Raw genomic sequence first — 22,297 nt, forward strand, 5'->3', positions numbered from 1 at the left:
CAGATGGTTTTATGAATTCATTTTAGTCGACACAAAATCCGTCGAAATTACTCATATTTCGATTCGCGATGATCCTTCAAAAATCTCGTACTCAAAGTTAAAAATTTTCAAAGTCATGAATCCGACGTACTGGAATCAAGATCGATACACGGAAAAGACTTTTTCAAAACCGTTTGTTCCTCACTCCTACTCATACAGAGACTATCAGATGGCATGGTTCAATGTCATTTGGTATCAAAATTATGAGCACTCATGGTTTATCCAATTTTGCCAGAATGCTTATAAAATTCATTATCCATTTTGGTTCATCAAATGGTGGAAAATCTATGGATCAGCCAAAGATATATTCCCGTTCCAATACAGGAATCCTTCCACTACTTTATAAAAAATATATTCAATACCCCATTTCCATTAACCATGCGCTTTTGCGTATACTTTCAAATTTCTTGGATTTTAACTTAGAATTTTCAAATAAAAGAAGCGGAAGACCAAATAAAACAGGTCTTCAAAACTATTAAAATCAAATGGTGGGATAAATATACTTATACCCACGCAGATATCAAAGCGGTAAAGGTCTGGCAATCATAGAATTGCCACCTTCAGGATTTATCTAAGAAGAGGACCTCCGAATTCCTTAATTCAAAGTCGAAGCAACTCGTTGCATTAGCCCAAACAACTTCGAAAGCTGATTTTCAAAAGTTTCTTCAAGAGGCCGCATCAGTCGGTTCGACATCTTCTCCTTCTATTGTATAAGAAGAAGAGGAAGACACGATTTATGATCTAAATGATCCATTCTTGGATTCTCAACCACCACCACTCTCACTTTATAATGTCGTTTATTGTTGAGTCTGATTTTCTTTTCATTCGATAACCTAGGTAACTCGATTTTAATCCTGAGCTAACCATGTACTCGTGTTTATTCGAAATTATCCTTAGATTTTCACGGGTGAGAGTGGCTCTAGTTCGCCGACTCAATAAGCCTCCAATTTCAGGGGTAAGACTGGGTGAATGGCTGGGGACGTGGAGTGCAAGATAGAATTCACTCCTACCCACTTTTAGGATAGAAGAAAGGTAGTTCCCTTAAGCACTGACTCCAGGTCTTGAACAAGGGGCCCCACCCTCTAATTGGCCTGAGAGGGATTCGGTTTACTGGTTGGACCACAAACCAATTGTTCATTAGAGGATCAGTGAGACATAAGAAACAAGAAGTAACTTTAGAGGTAAAACGGTAAATTGACCCAGCTCTAGTTACGAGCAACCTGTGAAGGATCGACTTACTAATCATGGTTATATCAAATGGACAGAAATATATCTAGAGTGAGGGGAGTGCAACTACTAGGCTATAGTGGAGTGTCCTAGTAGTTAACGAATGTTGGTTAACAAGGTTAATGAGTTTAGCCGGTTAATCTTGGATCGTTGGAGCCCATGATCTACAGGTCCATTAGGTCCCTCTGCTAGCTCATATCGGACTAAACCATAGAACAGTGTGACGAGTGAGTTCGAAGTGTTCGAATTCAAATTAGGGAATATGCGCTACATATATATGATATATTTAACCGCATTTTTGTTTTATTTACGAATTAAACAAAAGAAGAGAACCTGACATATTTAAATAAGATTTAAATATCTTAATCAATTATGTGTCGGAATTGATTGGGATTGGCATTTGAATTAATATTAAATATTAATTAAATAGTTTAATTAATGATTTAATGTTACTTTAATTTGAAATTTTTTATTCAAATTAATTGTTGAATTTAAATTGAGAAAGTCAAAATGTTGACTTCATTTAATGGAAAAATCCATGTTAGTGGAATTTTGAGGTGTCAAAATTTTGGTTTAACCAAACTTGCATGCTTGCCAAATAAACCCCACAAGTTTGAGTGGAATTTTGAGTGTCAAAATTTGGTTAACTCAAACATGCATGCTTGCCACATAATCCCAAACATTTGAGTGGAATTTTAAGTGTCAAAATTTGGTGATCTCAAATTTGCATAAACATGCAAACATGACTCTTTAAATAGAGTGATCATGGTACATGGAAGGTCTTCTTCTTCTAGGTGAAAAACCTTGAGAAGAACCTCTCACAAACACTCTCTTCATATATACAAAATCCCTCCCAAGTTTAGTCACTCACCGGATTCCACAATCCCGTTCTAAGGCCGGAGGATAGTGGAGAAGACACTAGTGGTGGTTCGAAACCGGTTCTTGAGGAAAAAGAAGTTTGAACTACAAAAGGTTAGTATTCAAATTCATTAAGTTTTAATACTTATGAACATGCTAGTTATTTACTATAATTGATGTTCTAAAAGTGCCTAAGATCCAAATTGCTTCCGCATGTGTTAATATTAACATCATCAATTTCCTCACATATCTCATCATGTTTGTTTATCTTCTATCTTTTTTTTTATTATTTTCCTTTTTCCAACTTTTATTATTTTCAATTTTTCAATTTCCATCAAATTATGGATGAATATGGATTTCCATTTTCATCTAATTATTTGTAGGTACATTACGAATTGTATTTTGAATAATTTCACAATTGGTTCCTTAGAAGTTTCTTGAGTATCCGCTACAATATCACTATGTGAATCTTTCAGCAACTCAACCTCAACTCCCACTTGCTTCACCTCTAGTTTCTCAGCAACAGTCTTAGGAGTTTCTCGAGTATCTGCTACAACATCACTCTATGAATTGTTCTGCAACTCAACCTCAACTCCCACTAGATTCATTGTCCCGGTGCTTTTCTTCAATTCTCTTGCAGTATTTGTGAAGCTAACTCGTTTCTGTTTCCTCATAACGCAGTTCTCACAAGGTCTCATATCAACATATTTCAGACCTTCCAAAAACTCCTTCCGACATCTTCATTCATTTGACGCTCATATGTCCAAGTCTATTGTGCCATATACTTCAATTTGAAACACTTCAGCAACAGCAGCTCCGTTCATATACCCTGCAATGGTGTATAAAGTTCCAGATTTTGTGCCACGTGCTACCACCATAGCACCCTTCACAATCTTCCACGAACTCTTACAAAACTTTGTTGCATAACCTGTGCTATCCAACTGACCAATAGAGATCAGGTTCTTCTTGAGATTAGGAATATATCTAGCATCCTTTAATGTCCACTAATTTTCTGCCGGAGTTTTTATGCAGACATCCCCTTTTACTTCGATCTTCAAATCTTTGTTGTTGGCAAGATACACATCTCCAAACTTCCAGACTTGAAATTTCGAAACAACTCTTTATTTTGAGACGAATGAAAAGACGCACCTGAATCCAAAATCAGAGATTCAATCGGACTATCCACGCTGAGGATTAGAGCATCCCCAATGTCTTCTGCTAAATGTATCGAATCATCGTCATTCTCTGCTTAAAGTTGAAATCTTAATAAGAACAACACAGTGAAAAACACTTAATCGAGGTTAATATTTTTTAACATTATTGTGATGAGTGTAACTCTCATAGTATGATATCGTAATTGCACACTATGGAGTGTTCATGAGTTGCATTAGGTTTTGTTGAGACATTTTTTTAGATCCAGTTCCATTATTTGATTGTAAATTTTCTAAGCTAAGCAACCCTTGTTAAATAATGGAATCAACCCACACCAATGAATATTTGTGTTAGGTTGGGTATGGCCGGGTCATTTGTTTAAATTTTATTTTCAATAGAAATAAAATGTTAATTTATTAAAAAAATCTATTTATTTATTTTAAAACATTGAATTAAATTTTTTTAATTCAATCTAAATATATATTTTGAAAAATCACCCTCTAAATACTTCAAAAAATTATTTTAAGAGATTATAGCTTCTCATCCAGCACATGTAAGTAAAAGAGTACATCCAGCACATGTAAGTAAAAGAGTGAAATCAGTCAAAGGTTCATGAGTTAAATTAGGTTCAGGTTGAGTAGTTCTTCGTTTACTGTCTTTTCAGGGAAAGAAAGGATCAGATCCAGAATAGTTCCAACCGAGCCGAGTTTAGTTCAATCAGTCAAAGAAAGGGTGACGGTTTCTTCTTCTTCTCATACAGCCTATAAGGTGAAAGAGTTCTTCAATCATTTCTTTTCATTTATTTACTTAACTGTCAGTAAAAGTCATTGAGGATAATAAATTAATTGAGTTTTTTAAACACCCATGAATTGATTACTTACTTTGGTTGAGTTTCCATAAGACCCCTAACGAGTTTCAAATGTAAATTTTTCAATTAAAAAACCCGTTATCAAAGATGGTTCTATTTTTATTGTAAACAATGAAGGAGAACTCGTTACCAAACATGTCCATAATTGCCTTCATTCACAACAAGAATATAAAATATTGAAACGTCATCCTTGTTCATCAACTTTAAATTTAAAGGACCATTGCATTACACTTTAGAACCGGTGTTACTACTAACAACAGATGGTTAACAATAGCTCCCATTGGTGGTTTTCTAAAATATTACTAATAATAAATAATAAAATATACAAGCTTAACATGGTGGTGGTTACCCATTCAAATATAACAATAATATGTTTCTTTAGTTTTAGTGAGTGTAATTGACAATGGAACCTAATTTTACTCATATAAAAGTGGAACAAATCCAGCACAAATATTCTCATATTTACAAAATGAATTCATTTTCAACACTTTCACGGTCTCTCCTATTGTCATTGTTCTTTGCTACCCTATTTACTAACATCGATGGAAAAATCTTTCGAAACCCACCGATTACAGTAAACATAACAAATGTTCTAAGAAGTCATGATCAACTCACTATTCACTGCAAATCTGGTGATGATGACTTGGGAGTCCATCATCTCCCACCTTTGAGCGGTTACACTTTTAGTTTTCGACCAAACTTTTGGGGCTCAACACAGTTTCATTGCACCTTCCAGTGGTCTGGCTGGTCGCATTACTTTGATATATACAAGGATGATAGAGATAGAACCAAATGCAACGATACTCTATGTTTATGGTTAGTGGTTGAACATGGTATTTGTATGTTCAACTATAAAACCAAATTGTATGATATTTGCTACACATGGCCGGCTAAATGAATATAAAAAATCGATATATCCATGAATTGGAGGGTTTTGATTATGATATTATAATAAATCGATATAAATTTGATACGGTGTATAAGTTTTAATGAATTATATTATTAAGATTTGTTAAGGTATTTCAATGCATAAAATACTTATTTATTAATCTTTTCCACTTTGATCGGAATTATTTGGCCTCATTTATCGAAATCTCCCATCATTTTTTCGAACATAAATCAAACTCAAATATGAAAAGAATACAAAACCAAATTAACTTTCTTTCTTTTTTTATTAGTTATAAAATTTAAACATCTCATTAGCTTTTAATGTTACGTTACTTGTCTATATTATTTCGATGAAAATGGGTCCGATTTCAATGTTGGCACAGTCTCGAAGAATATCATTATTTTTATTTGCTAATCTATTTACTATGGAATTGTCAATTGAATTTATAGCCACCCAATCAAAATAATTCATTTTATAAGCTTGTTCAAATTGACATGATTAGTGTCACGGTCTTACATCAATCGCATAATGGAATTTGTTTATTACGACTCCCAAGTGGTCCGATGGGCGACACTCGCATAATAAACTCAGTTTAGTTTGACCCGCAAATGCTTCCACTAATGAGAAACTGTCGTATTATTACCCCTAAGGATAAGGAAGGATAAGTAGGTAAACAAAGAAATGGTGCAAAACTATATTACCCCTAAGGATATCTAACTATGGTTCATGACCTAAAAGACCTCCAAATGCTATTAAATTATGTGGTAGACCTTATTGTGTGATGTCTGAAGATGTGATAATGTTTGAAAGTTATTGGAACACGTTGATTAGCAAAACCAAGAATTAGAGATAAAATGACCAAAATGCCCCTAGGACTACTTATTTAAATTCAAGGTCTATATGTGCTCCAAATGACTTGCTACTTCTTTTAAGGCCTATTGGTAAGAACAAGGAGTTATGTTCAATGGTTCAAGTTGATTAGAGCATGCTTGGAACCTAAAGCAAGTTAGGACCAAAGAAACACCTAAAGAATGTTAGGTTATGGAGCCTGCTTCTTATTTATAGCTTGGTCAACGGTTATATCCGGTAAAGCTATATTTGGTAAAGCTATATATGGTAAAGTTATATCTAGTAAAGCTATATATGGTAAATAGCTATATATAGTAGATGGCTAAATCTGGTAAAGCTATATATAGTAAACTAAACCATATATATATCCCGTCCCATAGAGTTTTGAAGATGTACTCTATATTCTCTGTACTCTCTCTTGTTGTACATACCTGAAGTCATCAATAAAAAAAAAATCTTTTAGCCAGAGTTCTCCATGCACAATTCTCTATCCCATTCTTTGTGTTCATCTAGATCGAGCGTGTGCGTTGTTGTGCGATCCTAACAACTGGTATCAGAGCTAACAACTGGTATTGATCCCAACAAAGGAAACACCTCAAGACACAAAAGTCAAGACCCTTATAGAATTCTCTAAGGAATTCATTATGAATGTATGACCTTCTAGAACAACCCATGTTTGTTACTACGATGTATTCATATGTTTACGAATGCATGTTATAACTTATGCCTCAAGAAATTATGAACCTTAGAAACTTACAAGAATGAGAATCAAGAACAATATAGCTCCTTTCAAAAACTATAGAGAGAATACTTTATTGAATCCTAGAACAAATGCAAAATCTAAGCAATAGTTGGGTAACATAACCATTACCTCATATACTACAAACTCTGAAAATACTTTACAGGTTCTTTCCTATTATTGATGTTACTCCCTTCCCTGTTTGATGTTAACTTCTTGACAGTAATGGCGGTTCAGAATGCATCACTGCCTTGTATACAGTCCCGCCATAAGCACATATCTCGTGAAAAGTAATAGTGGCCTCAATTAGATCTTGGGAAGAAATTCTTTCCTTAGGTGGGAAATAGACATCCAAATCCATAGATTTTCTTTCCTTATTTTGCTCCATTTCGAATGGATGTCTCATGCAATATAAGATGATCATAATTAGAACGATAGAAACTCCACCTACCTTAAAAGATGTAGATGATGAATCTCCATTGCAGTTGTCAAGAGGTCCACCACAGAGCCCCTCTTTGTCAATGAATCTACTAGTGGGCATGTTCTGAAAAAAAGTTTTTGAGGGGATCGGATGTCTCACGTTATGCTATATTGCTATGTCATAGCAAAATTAGTAGATTTGTACTCAAAATAGAATGATTGTTCTTCAACTAGGTATACTTTTTACCACTAAAACTTCTATTTCACATTTGTTAAATTTTATTATTCTCTTTCCAACGTTCCTTACATATTAACTAACATTTTGTTTGTCATGAAAAACACATTAGTTTGATTAAAAAAAAAAAAAAAAAAAAAAAAAAAAAAAAAAAAAGCTCAACAAAAGATCAATTGAGTAACTACTAAATTTATGTAATATATATAATATTACAATTAGTAGAACAAAAATATATTTATCCATATAATAATTAAAAAAGATTTTAAAGTAATATTCTTGTCAATTTATCTCAAATTTTATATTATTTTTCTTTTTTTATTCTTTTTTCCTTTGAATTTATTAAATTTTGTTGAAAAAGTAATTTATGAAAAAACAATACTATGTGAATAAGTGTGACTTCTGAGTAAATTATGGGTACATGAATCACCTAAGATCACATCCTTATAAGAGCGACCGTGAGGATAAGATGACTAAGATATGTTTAAAAGACTTGAAAGTCACTACCTATACAACCAAGGAGCAGCTTCCTTTATGGTAGCTCAATCATAGGACCACATGGTTAAGCATGCTTTACTTGGAGCAATTATATGTTGGGAGACCTTTTAGAAATTTTCTTAGGATGCATGTGAATGAGGACAAAGTGATAACTATCTAAAAGTAGAGTCATATCAAGTCTTTTTGGAGTTAATATTGCACTCTTATTCACCATTTTCTCATTTATAACCACATTTATTCTACTTTGTGAGCATGAAATCGTTTATTGCGGTCCAACGTGAAAAAAATATGATTTGGCATAAATCGATCTTAATTGTATATTTAATTGAGTTATGTGGTAAAATTTCAGACATTTATGCTAAACCATGTGGGAGTAGCGAATTTGGAAACAAATGGGGGATGACATGGAAATGATAAATCCACGTTAGCAGTCCAAATGGGTCATTGACTACCCAATGAGGAACATCCTATGTGTACTACTTATTTCTTTTCAGCCCTAAAGGGGAACCCATGCTCAATATAAGAGGAAAAAGAAGACCAAGAGAAAAAGAGCCACATTTCGGGGAGAAAATCGAATTACACAGCAGCAGCTTGTGCTGCAGTGAACTGCTGTGAAACCAGAAAAGAAGAAGAAAACCCTAATCCAGCAGCTGTTGACAGTAGAAGGAAAAGGAGACCAACAAGGATTGATTAGGGCAAAGAGGTGGACGTGAGAGCTCAAGAGAAGGGAACTTCCATTGACGAACGACAACAAACCTGGATAACTCTCTATTTCCTTATTATCTTTCCTTATTCCATCAATTTTACATGATGATGATGCGGATTTCTTCGTTTAATTCAGTTTGTATGGAAAGCTAAACTTAATAGGGGAGGCGAGAGAGTTTTATATAGTTTAAGTATGTTGACGATATGATTTTAGTTTATTAAAGAGTTGTTGTTAAAGATTTACATGTATGTTTAATTAGCTACTTTACATACATAGTTGTTCTCTTATTCGGGAGAAGAGAGGGAGCAATGAAATCCTCTTTAATACTCTAGTTCCGTAGCAAGGAGACTTGAAGGGTAATAGAAGGGTTAGGAATAATTCTTCTCCTAGAGCCTTGTTAATAGAAATTACAACGATTATGGAAATAATCACCATTCATGACCCTCGGAAGTGGGCTTGAGAATCTATTAAAAGGAACTAAATCTACCACAAAACTCAACAACTTATCTATTTAATCTCTCTTAGCCGAACCTTCCTCATTATAGTTGATTTTCTCATCATTTTCTGTTTTTCGACAACAGTGACACTCTGTTTTAGTTTTGTTTAAATAGATAAAATCTCCAACACCCATTTGAATGTTACCCAAAGACTCACTTAGTTTCCAGCAATAAAATTAACCAAAAAAATAGGTTCCCTGTGAAATCGATAATTTACTTATTACTTGCTACTTGTGATAGTGTATACTTGAACTTATTCTTGTGAATTTTACATCATTTTATTATATACATCCACAAGCAATCAAGTTTTTGGCGCCGTTGCCGGAGAACCTAATTTGGTTATTTTACTTGTTGTAGATTTTTGTGAGCGGGAGCCAACAAGAAGTCATAGTAAGCTGAGTGTTCCTACTGCTGTATTTACTGCTGAAGAATTGAGTTTACTGCTGCAAAATTCTGTGTATGAACCCACCTACGGGTTTGGAATTTATTTTGGATCCTGAAATAGAGAGAATATTTAGACGAAGGTTGAGGGAGAAAAAGGAAATGACAAAACAGAATATACAGCAAATGGCCCAACTAAATCGGGAGTTTGAAAATCCAGTGATGATGGCTAATCAAGAGAGAATTACTGCCAATGCCATTCATTTAGCAGATGACAGAGAAAGAGCGATCCGAGCATATGCACACCCAGCTGTGGAAGAGCTAAATCCGTGCATCATTATACCCGAAATACAAGCAACCACGTTTGAGCTAAAACCCGTGATGTTTCAAATGCTGCAAACCATTGGGCAATTTCATGGACTACCGTCGGAAGATTCTCACCTACACCTAAAGTCATTTTTGGGAGTTAGTGACTCATTTTGATTTCAAGGAGTGGATAAAGATGTGATTAGACTGAGCTTATTCCCATATTAATTGAGGGATGGTGCTAAATCATGGTTGAATACCTTAGCACCGGGAACAATTGATTCGTGGAATAGTCTAGAAGAGAAATTTTTTATCAAGTATTTCCCACCCACGAGAAATGCACGGTTCAGAAATGAGATTGTTGCTTTTCAATAGTTTGAAGATGAGACACTAAGTGAAGCTTAGGAGAGATTTAAGGAGATGCTTAGAAAGTGTCCTCACCATGGACTACCTCATTGTATACAAATGGAGACTTTCTACAATGGATTAAATATTGCTACTAAACAAGTAGTTGATGCTTCCGCCAATGGAGCTATTTTGTCAAAGACATACAATGAAGCATATGAGATTTTAGAGAGAATAGCATCTAACAATTGTCAATGGGCCGATGTGAGAAGCAACCCAGGAAGGAAGACTCAAGGAGTACTTGAAGTTGATGCTTTGTCCTCTATCAATGCTCAACTAGCTTCGGTGACTAATATTTTACAAAATCTAGCGTTGGGGCAAGACTCCATGATTAAAGCACCAGTCCATACAGCTGCTGTAATTAACCAGACAGCAGCCGAATCTTGTGTATGTTGTGGAGAGGAACACACCTTTGATCAATGTTCAAGCAATCTGACCTCAATTTTCTATGTCGGGAATCAAGTTAGTCAAGGCAACCCACTTATAATCCGGGGTGGAGAAATCATCCAAATTTCTCATGGAAGGGACAAGGCTCGTACAACCAACAAATGCCCCTTAAAGCAAATTACCCTCCGGGTTTTGGATTACAAAATCAATTGACATATGGTTCTCAACAAGCCACCACCACCCAAGGGGAAGGAACTAGCCAAGCTCAACACATACCGGGAATATCGCTTTAGAGCCTAATAAAGGAATATATGGCTAAAAATGATGCTGCGATACAAAGTCAACAACCATCATTGCGAAATTTGGAAGTTCAAGTAGGTCAATTAGCAAATGAGTTACAAAATAGACCTCTTAGTAAGCCTCTACTCCACCCGTTGTGAAGCCTTCTAAAACACAGACATCAGTCAGCAGTGGACAAGAAAGCAAAATATACACACCAACACCTCCTTTTCCACAAAGAATAAAAAAAAAAGAAGGAAGAAGCCAACTTTGAGAAGTTCATGGACATATTTAAGGAAATTCACATAAATATACCATTAGTTGAAGCTTTGAAGCAAATGCCAAATTATGTGAAATTCTTGAAGGATGTGCTCACCAATAGAAGAAAGTTTGAAGAATTCAAGGTGGTACCATTGAATGAAGAGTGTAGTGCAATATTGAAAAACAAGATCCCGCTAAAGGAGAAAGACCCCGGTTCATTCAAAATTCCAATATCAATAGGAGGGAAGAAGCTAGGTCGAGCATTATGTGATTTGGTATCAAGCATTAATCTAATGCCGCTGTCTATTTACAAAAAGTTAAGTATTGGTGAAGCTAGACCAACTACAGTCACTCTTCAACTAGCAGATCGATCTTTCACTTATCCCGAAGGAAAGATTGAGAACATCTTAATTCAAGTTGACAAATTCATATTTCCTGCAGATTTTATCATTTTAGATGATGAAGCCTATCATGATGTTCCAATTATTTTAGGGAGACCATTTTTAAAGACCGGAAGAACATTAGTCGATGTCTACAAAGGAACCATCACATTAAGAATGGGTGACCAAAAAGTTGAATTTAACATCAATGACAGCATGAAATATCCAGCAGTGACAGAAGAATGCTCAGCAGTGTATGAATTGACAGAACAACCAGCGACCGAGGAATGGGATGATGGGGAAAGCGGGCAGGAAGAAGACAGCAGCTGAAATTACAGAATAGAACTGTTACCAGATTTAGGTGAATTTAGCACAGCTTTTGAGTCACTAGAATGTGAGGGAAGAAAGAATTCACCGATGAGACCATCTATTGAGGAAGCGCTGCAGCTGGACTTGAAACTACTACCACCTAACCTTAAGTATGCTTATTTAGGTGACAAGAAGACACTACCCATCATCATCTCAGCGACACTATCCTCGACTCAAGAGGATATGCTCCTAGAAACATTGAAGAAGCACAAGGGGGCGATAGGTTGGACATTGGCGGATATAAAAGGAATTAGCCCTTCACTATGCATGCACAAAATACAATTGAAGGAAGGAAAAGTTAAGTCCATTGAGCAACAAAGACGATTAAATCCCATGATGAAGGAGGTTGTTAGAAAGGAGATTCTCAAATGGCTAGATGCTGGAATAATTTATCCAATTGCAAACAGCAGCTGAGTCAGTCCTATTCAATGTGTTCCGAAGAACGGAGGGATAACAGTAATGGCAAATGAGAACAATGAGTTGATCTCCACTAGAATAGTGAATGGATGGAGAATTTGCATGGATTATAGAAGGCTAAACAAAGCGACACGTAAGGATCATTTTCCTTTACCATTCATTGATCAAATGCTTGATAGGCTTGCTGGAAAGTCACATTATTGCTTCTTGGATGGTTATTCGGGATACAATCAAATTACAATCAGTCCAGAAGATCAAGAGAAAACTACACTCACATGCCCATATAGAATTTTTGCCTTTAGACGAATGTCCACTTTGGACTATGTAATGCTCCAGCGACATTTCAACGTTGCATGATGGCCATTTTTATAGATATGGTAGAAACATTTATGGAGATATTCATGGATGATATTTCGGTTTATGGAGAATCTTTTGAGACTTGTTTGTGCAATTTAGGGAAGGTTCTACAAAGATGTGAAGAGAAGAATCTTGTACTGAATTGGGAAAAATGTCATTTTATGGTCAATGAGGGAATAGTGTTAGGCCACAAGATCTCAAGAAGAGGAATAGAAGTTGATAGAGCCAAGATAGAAGCTATTGAAAGATTGAATCCACCTACGTCAGTTAAAGGTATAAGAAGCTTTTTGGGCCATGCAGGGTTTTATAGGAGGTTTATTAAAGATTTCTCCAAGATTGCAAAACCATTGTGTAGTTTGTTGGAGTCAAATAGAAAATTCGTTTTTGACAAACAATGCATGACTGCCTTCCAAGCATTAAAGACAGCGCTGACCACAACTCCTATAATGTCAACACCCGATTGGAATTCACCATTTGAGTTGATGTGTGATGCTAGTGGCCATGCTGTGGGGGCAATGTTAGGACAAAAAAAGGGGAAGGTACTTCATCCTATCTATTATGCCAGCAAAACGTTGAATGAGGCTCAAGTGAATTATACAACAACTGAAAAAGAATTGTTGGTCGTAGTATTCGCTGTTGAAAAGTTCAGAGCTTATTTATTTGGAGCGAAGGTGAAAGTGTACACTAACCACGCAACAATCAAGCACCTAATGATGAAACCGAATGCCAAGCCAAGATTAATTAGATGGATTCTACTGTTACAAGAGTTCGAGATAGAAATTGTGGACACGAAAGGAGCTAATAACCATGTAGCAGATCACTTATCTAGAATGGAGAACATGGAAGAAAAGGTCAATAACAAAGAAATTGATGATGCATTTCCGGATGAACAGCTTCTTGGGATAAACAGCAGTAGCAGCAGCTACAGCAGTAGCAGAATGACAGCAACTCCATGGTATGTAGACATAGCAAAAATTTTTGCTTGTGCCATCATACCCGAAGAGAAAAATTATCAACAAAGGAAGAGGTTTTCCTTGAATCCAAAAGTTACATTTGGGATGAACCAAGGTTTGAATTAGGGCTTGGATGGAGTCACACATTAACCTAGTATTAGCATCTACTCCACCCGCTGGGGGTGTAGCTTCAGGTGCGACTTGGAGTGGTAGGGTAGGCTGGGGTGGAGGTTCTACTTGTTGTGGAGGCTCTACTGGTGGTGGAGGCTCAGCTTGCAGTGGAGCTAGAGGAGGTAGCTCAACTGGTGGTAAGACTGGGGGCGGTGTAACTGTTACTGACCCAGTCTCTGATCTTTCTTGAGGTGGGCCCTCTACTGCCACACCTCGTCCTACTTCTCTTCGACGGGGTCGCCCCCATCCTAGTCTTCCTCTTCCTCTTCTCCTTTCTCTTCCTCGTCCTCGTTCTCTAGGCATGGTTCTATAAACCAATATAAGGTTGCTTAAGTCTAAGGCCTTAATACTATGCATATACATAAATAACAATACACACACTATACAATACATCGTAACGCCAAAGAAGTAAACATTCATCATGCTAAACATCATATCATACCACCAACAAAATTACTCAGCATGCAACATATGACATCATACTCTTAAATAATAAATACGTGAAATATCACAACCATTTCAGTAATGTCCACATAAAAAAATGCATGCGAGTTTTAAAACGTTTCTCTTTTCTTATCTTATGCAAGGCGTACCTGACGGTGTCGGGGCATCGACGTTGGGACCGTGGAGTGTGCCAAGCCTACATCGTAGGCTAGTCTTTAGAATCTAAAACCTAGAGCTCTGATACCAACTGTAACGACCTTAAATTTCCACATATCTAGAGTCGCCACTAACGAATCATGCTCATCTCTAATGAAGAATAAAAATCTAAGAATGCTAATCTTTATTAGCGGAAAAATTTAAAACTTCAAAACATTGGAAAACATTGCCGGACTTACGTGTTTCAAACATCATGCTGGAGTTCAAAAAGATAAAAAAAAAAAAAAAAACGATTACAAATTAAATAATATAAATGAATGAAATGCAAACGCCCTATCCTAACCAAGACTAGGAATTTTAAATATGCAACTATCCTATGCACGCGCCACAGTCTCTGATCACGACGCCACGGTTAACCATACATGGGAGTCTTGCCTTTACCTGAAAAACAATATGGCACACGGCCTGAGTATTTCGAAGAAATATTCAGTAAGTGACCCCACTATAGGGGTCATGCTATTGCAAACACATGCAATCATGAATTAGGGACCTATCTCTAATCATCTTAGGGGTGGCCTCCAGTCTCAGACAAATTGGATTTGTAGTACTTCCCTACACACGACTCACACATACAAGTGTGAATCCCCAGGGCGCTCGCACACCCCCTGGACCCTCTGGTCCAGCTAATATATAGCGACGTTCGGAGGTCAGCGGAACCCCATAGTGTCATGCGCCTCATGAACACCCTCATCCGTGCGCATTCGCACCTATGCGCATTCGCGCTCATCATAAGGTGCGCGTTCGCACTCATCATCTCTAGGGAAAGTAGCCCTATGCTTATGAACATCATCATATTAAGGTAAACATCATGCAATCATCATACTCATCATATTGCCACAAAGTGCGTCAAACATATCAAGTACATCATTCATCAAAATATGTATATACTGCACATATCATCAAGCATCGTAATCCACACATCATCATAACTCATACAATTTTTTAGCCTATCCTATAGTAAGGCCACTTACTTGGTTGGCCTTGGCCGAAGTACTCCCTAAATAGATAAACGTAAGCTCCCATTCCGTAAGAGCTGCTTCCTACGTTACCGGGGTTTGTTTTCTATCACACCGTTCACCACTTTAGTATTTCACAATTAATTTTCCTATAATTCAATAAATGTGAAATACGGCTCTAAAACAGCCTCGGATACCTTAATCGAGGCCGAAAACAGATCTGTGAGGGTCAAAACAGTGGAAACCGGGCTGAAAAAAGATGAGCCGAGCCGAACAGCCGCTGGGAGCCGCTAGAGCGTCGCTGGAGGGAGCCTTAGCTGTTTACGCCGCACCGAGCTGAGCCGAGGGACTGCTAGCGCCGCTATGTGACACGTGGCAGCAATAGAGCGAGCCACGTCGTGTGGTAGCGTCCGGTCAAAGCGCAGGTCGCAGTCTGGTTTAGGTCATGGTCTGGGTCGCGGGCTGCAGAGGCTACTAGGCCAAGACTATCGTTGGGCCTCGGCTTATTGGGCTGGGCCAAATGTTTTTTTTTTGGGTTGCAGGCCTGCTCGATTGGACCGATGGTCTGGTCTCGGGTTAGTTCAACTAAATCGTAGCTTCTAGGCTGATTTGACGTTTGGGCCGCTGTAGTTGGGCTTGGCCGAAGGCAGAGGCCAAGGGAAAGAATTGGCTGACTCTCTCGGGTTTTTGGTTCGGGTTGACCCGAATCCATGGACTGATGGTGTTAATATAACACATGCGGAAGCAATTTGGATCTTAGGCACTTTTAGAACATCAATTATAGTAAATAACTAGCATGTTCATAAGTATTAAAACTTAATGAGTTTAGATACTAACCTTTTGTAGTTCAAACTCCTTTTTCCTCACGAACCGGTTTCGAACCACCACTAGTGTCTTCTCCACTATTCTCCGGCCTTAGAACGGGATTGTGGAATCCGGTGAGTGACTAAACTTGGGAGGGATTTTGTATATGTGAAGAAAGTGTTTGTGAGAGATTTTTTCTCAAGGTTTTTCACCAAAAAGAAGAACACCTTCTATGTACCATGATCACTCTATTTAAAGAGTCATGTTTGAGATTATGTGGCAAGCATGCATGTTTGAGTTAACCAAATTTTGACACTCAAAATTCAACTCAAACTTGTGGGGTTTATTTGGCAAGCATGCAAGTTTGGTTAAACCAATTTTTGACACCTCAAAATTCCACTACCATGGATTTTTCCATTAAATGAAGTCAACATTTTGACTTTCTTCCTTCTAATTCAACAATTTATTTGAATAATGAATTTCAAATTAAAGTAACATTAAATGATTAATTAAACTATTTAATTAATTCAAATGCCAATCCCAATCAATTCCGACACATAATTGATTAAGATATTTAAATCTTATTTAAATATCTCAGATCCTCTCTTTTTGTTTAATGCGGTTAAATATATCGTATATATGTAGTGCATATTCCCTAATTTGAATTCGAACACTTCGAACTCACTCGTCACACTGTTCTATGGTTTAGTTCGATATGAGCTAGCAGAGGGACCTAATGGACCTATAGATCATGGGCTCCAACCATCCAAGATTAACTGGTTAAACTCATTAACCTTGTTAACCAACATTCGTTAACTACTAGGACACTCCACTATAGCCTAGTAGTTGCACTCCCCTCACTATAGATATATTTTTGTCCATTTGATATAACCATGATTAATAAGTCGATCCTTCACAGGTTGTTCGTAACTAGAGCTGGGTCAATTTACCATTTTACCCCTAAAGTTACTTCTTGTTCCTTATGTCTCACTTATCCTCTAATGAATAATTGATTTGTGGTCCAACCAGTAAACCGAATCCCTCTCAGGCTAATGAGAGGGTGGGGCCCCTTGTTCAAGACCTGAAGTCAGTGTTTAAGGGAACTACCTCTCTTCTATCCTTAAAAGTGGGTAGGAGTGAATTCCATCTTGCACCCCACGTCCCCAGCCATTCACCCAGTCTTACCCCTGAAATGGGAGGCCTATTGAGTCGGCAAACTAGAGCCACTCTCACCCATGAAAATCTAAGGATAATTCCGAACAAACAGGAGTTCATGGTTAGCTCAGGATTAAAACCGAGTTACCTAGGTTATCGAATGAAAAGAAAAATCAGTCTCAACAGTAAACGACATTATAAAGTGAGAGTGGTTTTCTTTATGGTCCGATCTTATGCAATACTCATTGCATAGGATGCCCCCACTCACATGTCTCCACATGTACAATTTAGTGATCTCATTGTTTATATCATATACAAAAGTGGGCCGCATCCATAGTGTCCCCAGAATAAGGTACTCAACTTTATCCTTATACTATAGATCATTTTGACTTTATATACTTGAACTTGATTCACTCTTATGTCTCTACAGATAGTTCAAGTAATCATACTATAGCCAGAGTGTTCTTAGTTTATTGGATTTAGATTAATGATCGTAAAGTTCACTTTATTCAATAACAATCTTTACTGAATAAACAACAATAATAACTTTATTGAAAATAGAATATGTTTTTGTTTACAAACTATGAGTTTTAGGACATAAAACCCAACAAACTCCCACTTGGACTAAAACTCTAGTAGGGTTTTATAACGTTGAGTAGAGAGAAATACAATAAACTAGGGCATCACATACTCATGTCTTTTCTCTCACTGGCGCTAGATTACATAACTCGTAGTCCTAGACTCACTAGGTGCCCTTCAAACACTTTAGCCGTGAGGGGCTTTGTAAATGGATCAGCAATGTTGTGCTCTGAAGCTATCTGTGTGACGATCACATCTTCTCGTTGCACAATCTCCCTTATGAGATGATATTTGCGCTCAATATGTTTTCCTCGCTTATGGCTTCTTGGTTCTTTTGAATTTGCAACTGCTCCACTGTTATCACAATAAAGAGTGACAGGAAGATGCATATTTGGAACGACTTTCAAATCAGTTAAAAACTTCCTAAGCCATACAGATTCTTTCGCTGCTTCACAAGCAGCAACATACTCAGCCTCCATGGTGGAATCAGCAATGCAACCTTGCTTTATGCTTCTCCATATTATTGCTCCTCTGTTTAGAGTGAAGACAGATCCTGATGTCGATTTCCTCGAATCTACATCGGTCTTAAAATCTGAGTCAGTGTACCCTGTAAGGATCATATCCTTAGCACCGTACATTAGCATATAGTCCCTCGTTCTCCTAAGATACTTGAGAATATTCTTAACGGCAGTCCAATGAACATGTCCCGGATTGGACTGATATCTACTGACAATTCCCACAGCATAGCATATGTCGGGTCGGGTACATAGCATGGCATACATCAGACTACCGACCGCTGATGCATAGGGAATGTGTCTCATATCCTCAACTTCTTGAGGTGTCTTAGGACTTTATTCCTTCGACAAATAAGCTCCATGCCTGAAAGGTAATAATTCTTTCTTGGAGTCCTGCATCTTATATCAAATCAACATTTTGTCGATGTACGATGCATGAGACAATGCTAGTGTTTTGTTCTTGCGATTCTGAAAAATTTGGATTCCAAGAACAAACTGAGCCTCTCCCACATCTTTCATTTGGAATTGTGTCACTAGCCAATGATTAATGTCAGTCAGAAATCCCACATCATTTTCAATGAGTAGGATATCGTCAACGTACAACACCAAGAAAGCTACTGAGAGTTGACACTCCTTTTATAAACACAAGGTTCGTCAACATTCTGTTTAACCAACTTGATCAACAACTCTTGTTGTTTTTTCAGTAGCTTCTTTTGAAATCTCACTTAATACTAGTTTGCTACGAGGTTGATGATTTCTTACGTGGTCTTTCTCTAAGAATGTAGCGTTTGTTGATACAAACACTATTTTCTTGAGGGTCATAAAACAAACCACCTTTCGTCTCTTTGGGGTATCCTACGAATAGACATAATTTTGAACGACGTTCTAATTTCTTGGAGTTTTGCAACAACACATGTGCTGGACATCCCCAAATTCTGAAGTGACGTAAACTACCTTTACGCCCTTTCCATAACTCATAAGGTGTTTCTGAAACACTCTTAGTAGGAACCATGTTCAAAATGTATGTAGCAGTCTCCATTGCATATCCCCAAAATGAATCGGGTAATTGAGCGAAACTCATCATAGATCGAACCATGTCTAATAGAGTTCTATTTCTCCTTTCTGATACACCATTTTGTTGAGGCATACCAGGGGCTGAGAGTTGAGACCTTATTCCATGTTCTATCATATAGTTCTGAAATCTTAAGTCTATGTACTCTCCTCCTCGATCTGATCGAAGTGTTTTAATAGTTTTACCTAATAGATTCTCAACCTCAGTCTTATACTCTCTGAATTTTTCAAGAGCTTCGAACTTGTGACGCATTAGGTAAAGATAGTCATACCTTGAATAATCATCAATAAAACTGATGAAATATTCATACCCTCCTCGTGCTTTGACATTCATTGGACCACAGAGATCTATGTGCACGAGTTCTAAGGTTTCTTTGGCTCTATAACCTTTTTTGGAAATGATCGTTTAGTCATTTTTACCCTCAAGACAAGACTCACATGTAGGTAAAGAGTTGTCTTCTAACTTATTTAGAAGTCCTCTTTTAACCAATCTCTCAATCTTATTGAGAGTAATGTGGCCTAGTCTTAAGTGCCAAAGATAGGTATTAGGAGAAATCTTTTGTCGTTTATTTTGAGTTTCGCTCGGTTTTAAAATATATAAGTTGTTTTCTAGTTTTGTAGAACAAATATGAATACCACTTTTGCAAATGAACACTTCATTGATTTCAAAAGATACTTTATACAATTGTTCTAATAAACAAGAGATAGATATTAGATTTCTTTTCATTTCAGGAACAAAAAGTACATTATCTAATATAATGAATCTATCTCCAAAAAACAACTTTTAAATTTCCTACTGATCTTGCTGAGACAACCTCTCCTGTTCCAACCCTGAGTGTTATCTCACTGTCCGCAAGCATTCTCCAGGAGCTAGTTTCCTGGTAAAAAGAACAAATATGATTAGTCGCCCCTGAATCTAGTATCCAAGTTGAGTTGTCATACTCTACTAAACATATTTCTACAACGAGTAAATCATATTTACCTTGTTGTGTCTTTTCGGCTTTCTTCTGTGCAAGGTATTTTGGGCAGTTTCTCTTCCAGTGCCCGTTTTCATTGCAATGGAAACATTTTCCTTTATCTGCTTTTTGAACCTTGTGTTTGCGGTTAGTAGGAATCTTATTTTTCCCTTTACCCTTCTTCTTCATCAAAACACTTTTAGAAGTTGAAGGTCCAGACTTATTTTTTGGAGGACGATCCTCGTTTTAATTTCTTGGAGATAGCAACATTTGCTTCTCCTGTTTGTCCCTTGTTCGTTAAGAGGGAATGATAAGTCTATAGCTCATTGAGAAGAGCAGTCAAGTTATATTCTATTTTGTTCATTACCACATTGGTGCGGAATTGGAAGAAGCTCTTCGGAAGAGACATCATGATAAAACTGACTTGCTCTTCTCATCTATGACAGCTTCATTTTTTTCTGCCACATTGAAATGGACCATCATGTCCAGGACATGTTCTCTAACTGAGGTCCCTTCTTTCATATGGCAGTTGTAAATGTATTTTATGGCTTCATGTCTAAGGGAGAAGGACGGTTGTCCAAACATCCCTTTTAGAGATTCCATAATCTCTTTTGCAGTACCCATAACATCATGTTTCTTAGCCAAAACATCAGATATGCTGGCTAGAATGTACACTCGGGCTTTGTCATTTTCTTTTATCCATCTGTCATACGCATCCCGAACTGTTTGGTTTGCATTTGAGCTGGGGTTTGGAGGACACTCCTCAGTTAAAACAAACTTTAAATCATTAATGACCAGTATTATGTTTAGGTTTGATTTCCAAGTTGTGTAGTTGTCGCCGTTTAATTTCTCAGAAGCGAGTAATTGTACTATTGAGTTTGTCATGCTGTTATATAAAGAAAATTCTATTAGTGATTTGACTTAATCCTGTTTAATCCAATCAGTTTTAGCAAATGTAATAATGTACCCAAATCATTATTAATTTGCAACGATACTTTAGTGAGTTAGAGCAACTGCTACCGAGGGGCAGTCAATCACTTATTCACTAAACCAAGACATCTTGACTTAAACACTAATTCCAGAATAACTCTTGTTTCTATAGTGTTTTAGTTATCGTTATTTTGGTCAAGAATATACTAACTCTTAGTAATTCTTTGCAAGTGTGACCCACCAATTTCAGACCTCAGAGATCGGTCCCAACAACGCTATCGAATGAAAAAGCCAAAGTTGGGAATGGACCTAAGAAATCCTATCCATTTTTGGAGTTTGCGTTGTTTCGACTCCCATGTTACGACCCTCCGAATGGGTAGTTTCTCTAGGGCAACATGCAGGCGGAACATGTGAATCCCACGGTGCAACCTAGTGGTGGAGACCATAGGATGTGTTGACTTCCTTCTCCCACTTACTATAAATAATTTCTCTATTCACCTTGTTATTAACTCATGCAAATACCTTCCGAATGGAGGACGCTCCCAGGGCGACACGAGGCCGAGCATGAATCTCACGGTGTGAATTTTTCAGAGCGCGTGAAAAGGAAAATGATGTATTTCATATACCTTTTTCCTCCCACTAAGTATTTTAGACGGTTGGGTATACTCATTACTTAGGTATATTCTGGCTAATTAAATATAACCTAAGTCTAGGTGATTTTTCCAAAACATACATCACTCAAGCATGCTCATAAAACTGGGCTAACTAAGCTCAAGTACTGGTCCGATCTCCAGGTAGTAGGTGTTCCGTAAACCGTCAACTTAAGTACCTCCAGCCTTAGACAAGATCGTGCCAGGTGAGCTTTCTTGTGAGCACAATTTTACAAGACATCGACCTATTTTAACTATTAAAATTGATCGTGCTCGGTTCTTAACCCTAAGTGAGCATGCACTTATCTTTATTATAGATTTTAACGTCTATCTCGTTTTATGACGTTGAAAATAACCTGTAACATGCATCTAACATGCTTT

The 22,297-nt window shown here is 37.1% G+C and overlaps 1 protein-coding gene and 1 non-coding gene across 2 annotated transcripts; one reads left to right on the forward strand and one right to left on the reverse strand.

Annotated features, from left to right (window-relative positions):
• Nucleotides 1-10,004: 10,004 nt before the first annotated feature.
• LOC111784618 (small nucleolar RNA R71) lies at nucleotides 10,005-10,110 on the reverse strand. Its single transcript, XR_002813566.1, has one exon. It is a non-coding gene; the product is annotated as a small nucleolar RNA R71 (small nucleolar RNA).
• Nucleotides 10,111-11,070: 960 nt separating this feature from the next.
• Nucleotides 11,071-11,703, forward strand: LOC147790219 (uncharacterized). The gene has a single exon (XM_087128636.1). It carries the CDS (start codon nucleotides 11,071-11,073, stop codon nucleotides 11,701-11,703), a length of 633 nt encoding a protein of 210 aa, XP_086984762.1.
• Nucleotides 11,704-22,297: the final 10,594 nt, after the last annotated feature.

This window comes from Cucurbita pepo, chromosome 11 (genome assembly GCF_057944985.1).
Source record: "Cucurbita pepo subsp. pepo isolate OVF chromosome 11, ASM5794498v1, whole genome shotgun sequence".
Lineage (NCBI taxonomy): Eukaryota > Viridiplantae > Streptophyta > Magnoliopsida > Cucurbitales > Cucurbitaceae > Cucurbita > Cucurbita pepo.

Bases quoted from the DNA above. Each gene is read 5' to 3' on its own strand.
- LOC147790219 (XM_087128636.1), top strand. From the start codon at position 11,071: ATGCCAAATTATGTGAAATTCTTGAAGGATGTGCTCACCAATAGAAGA.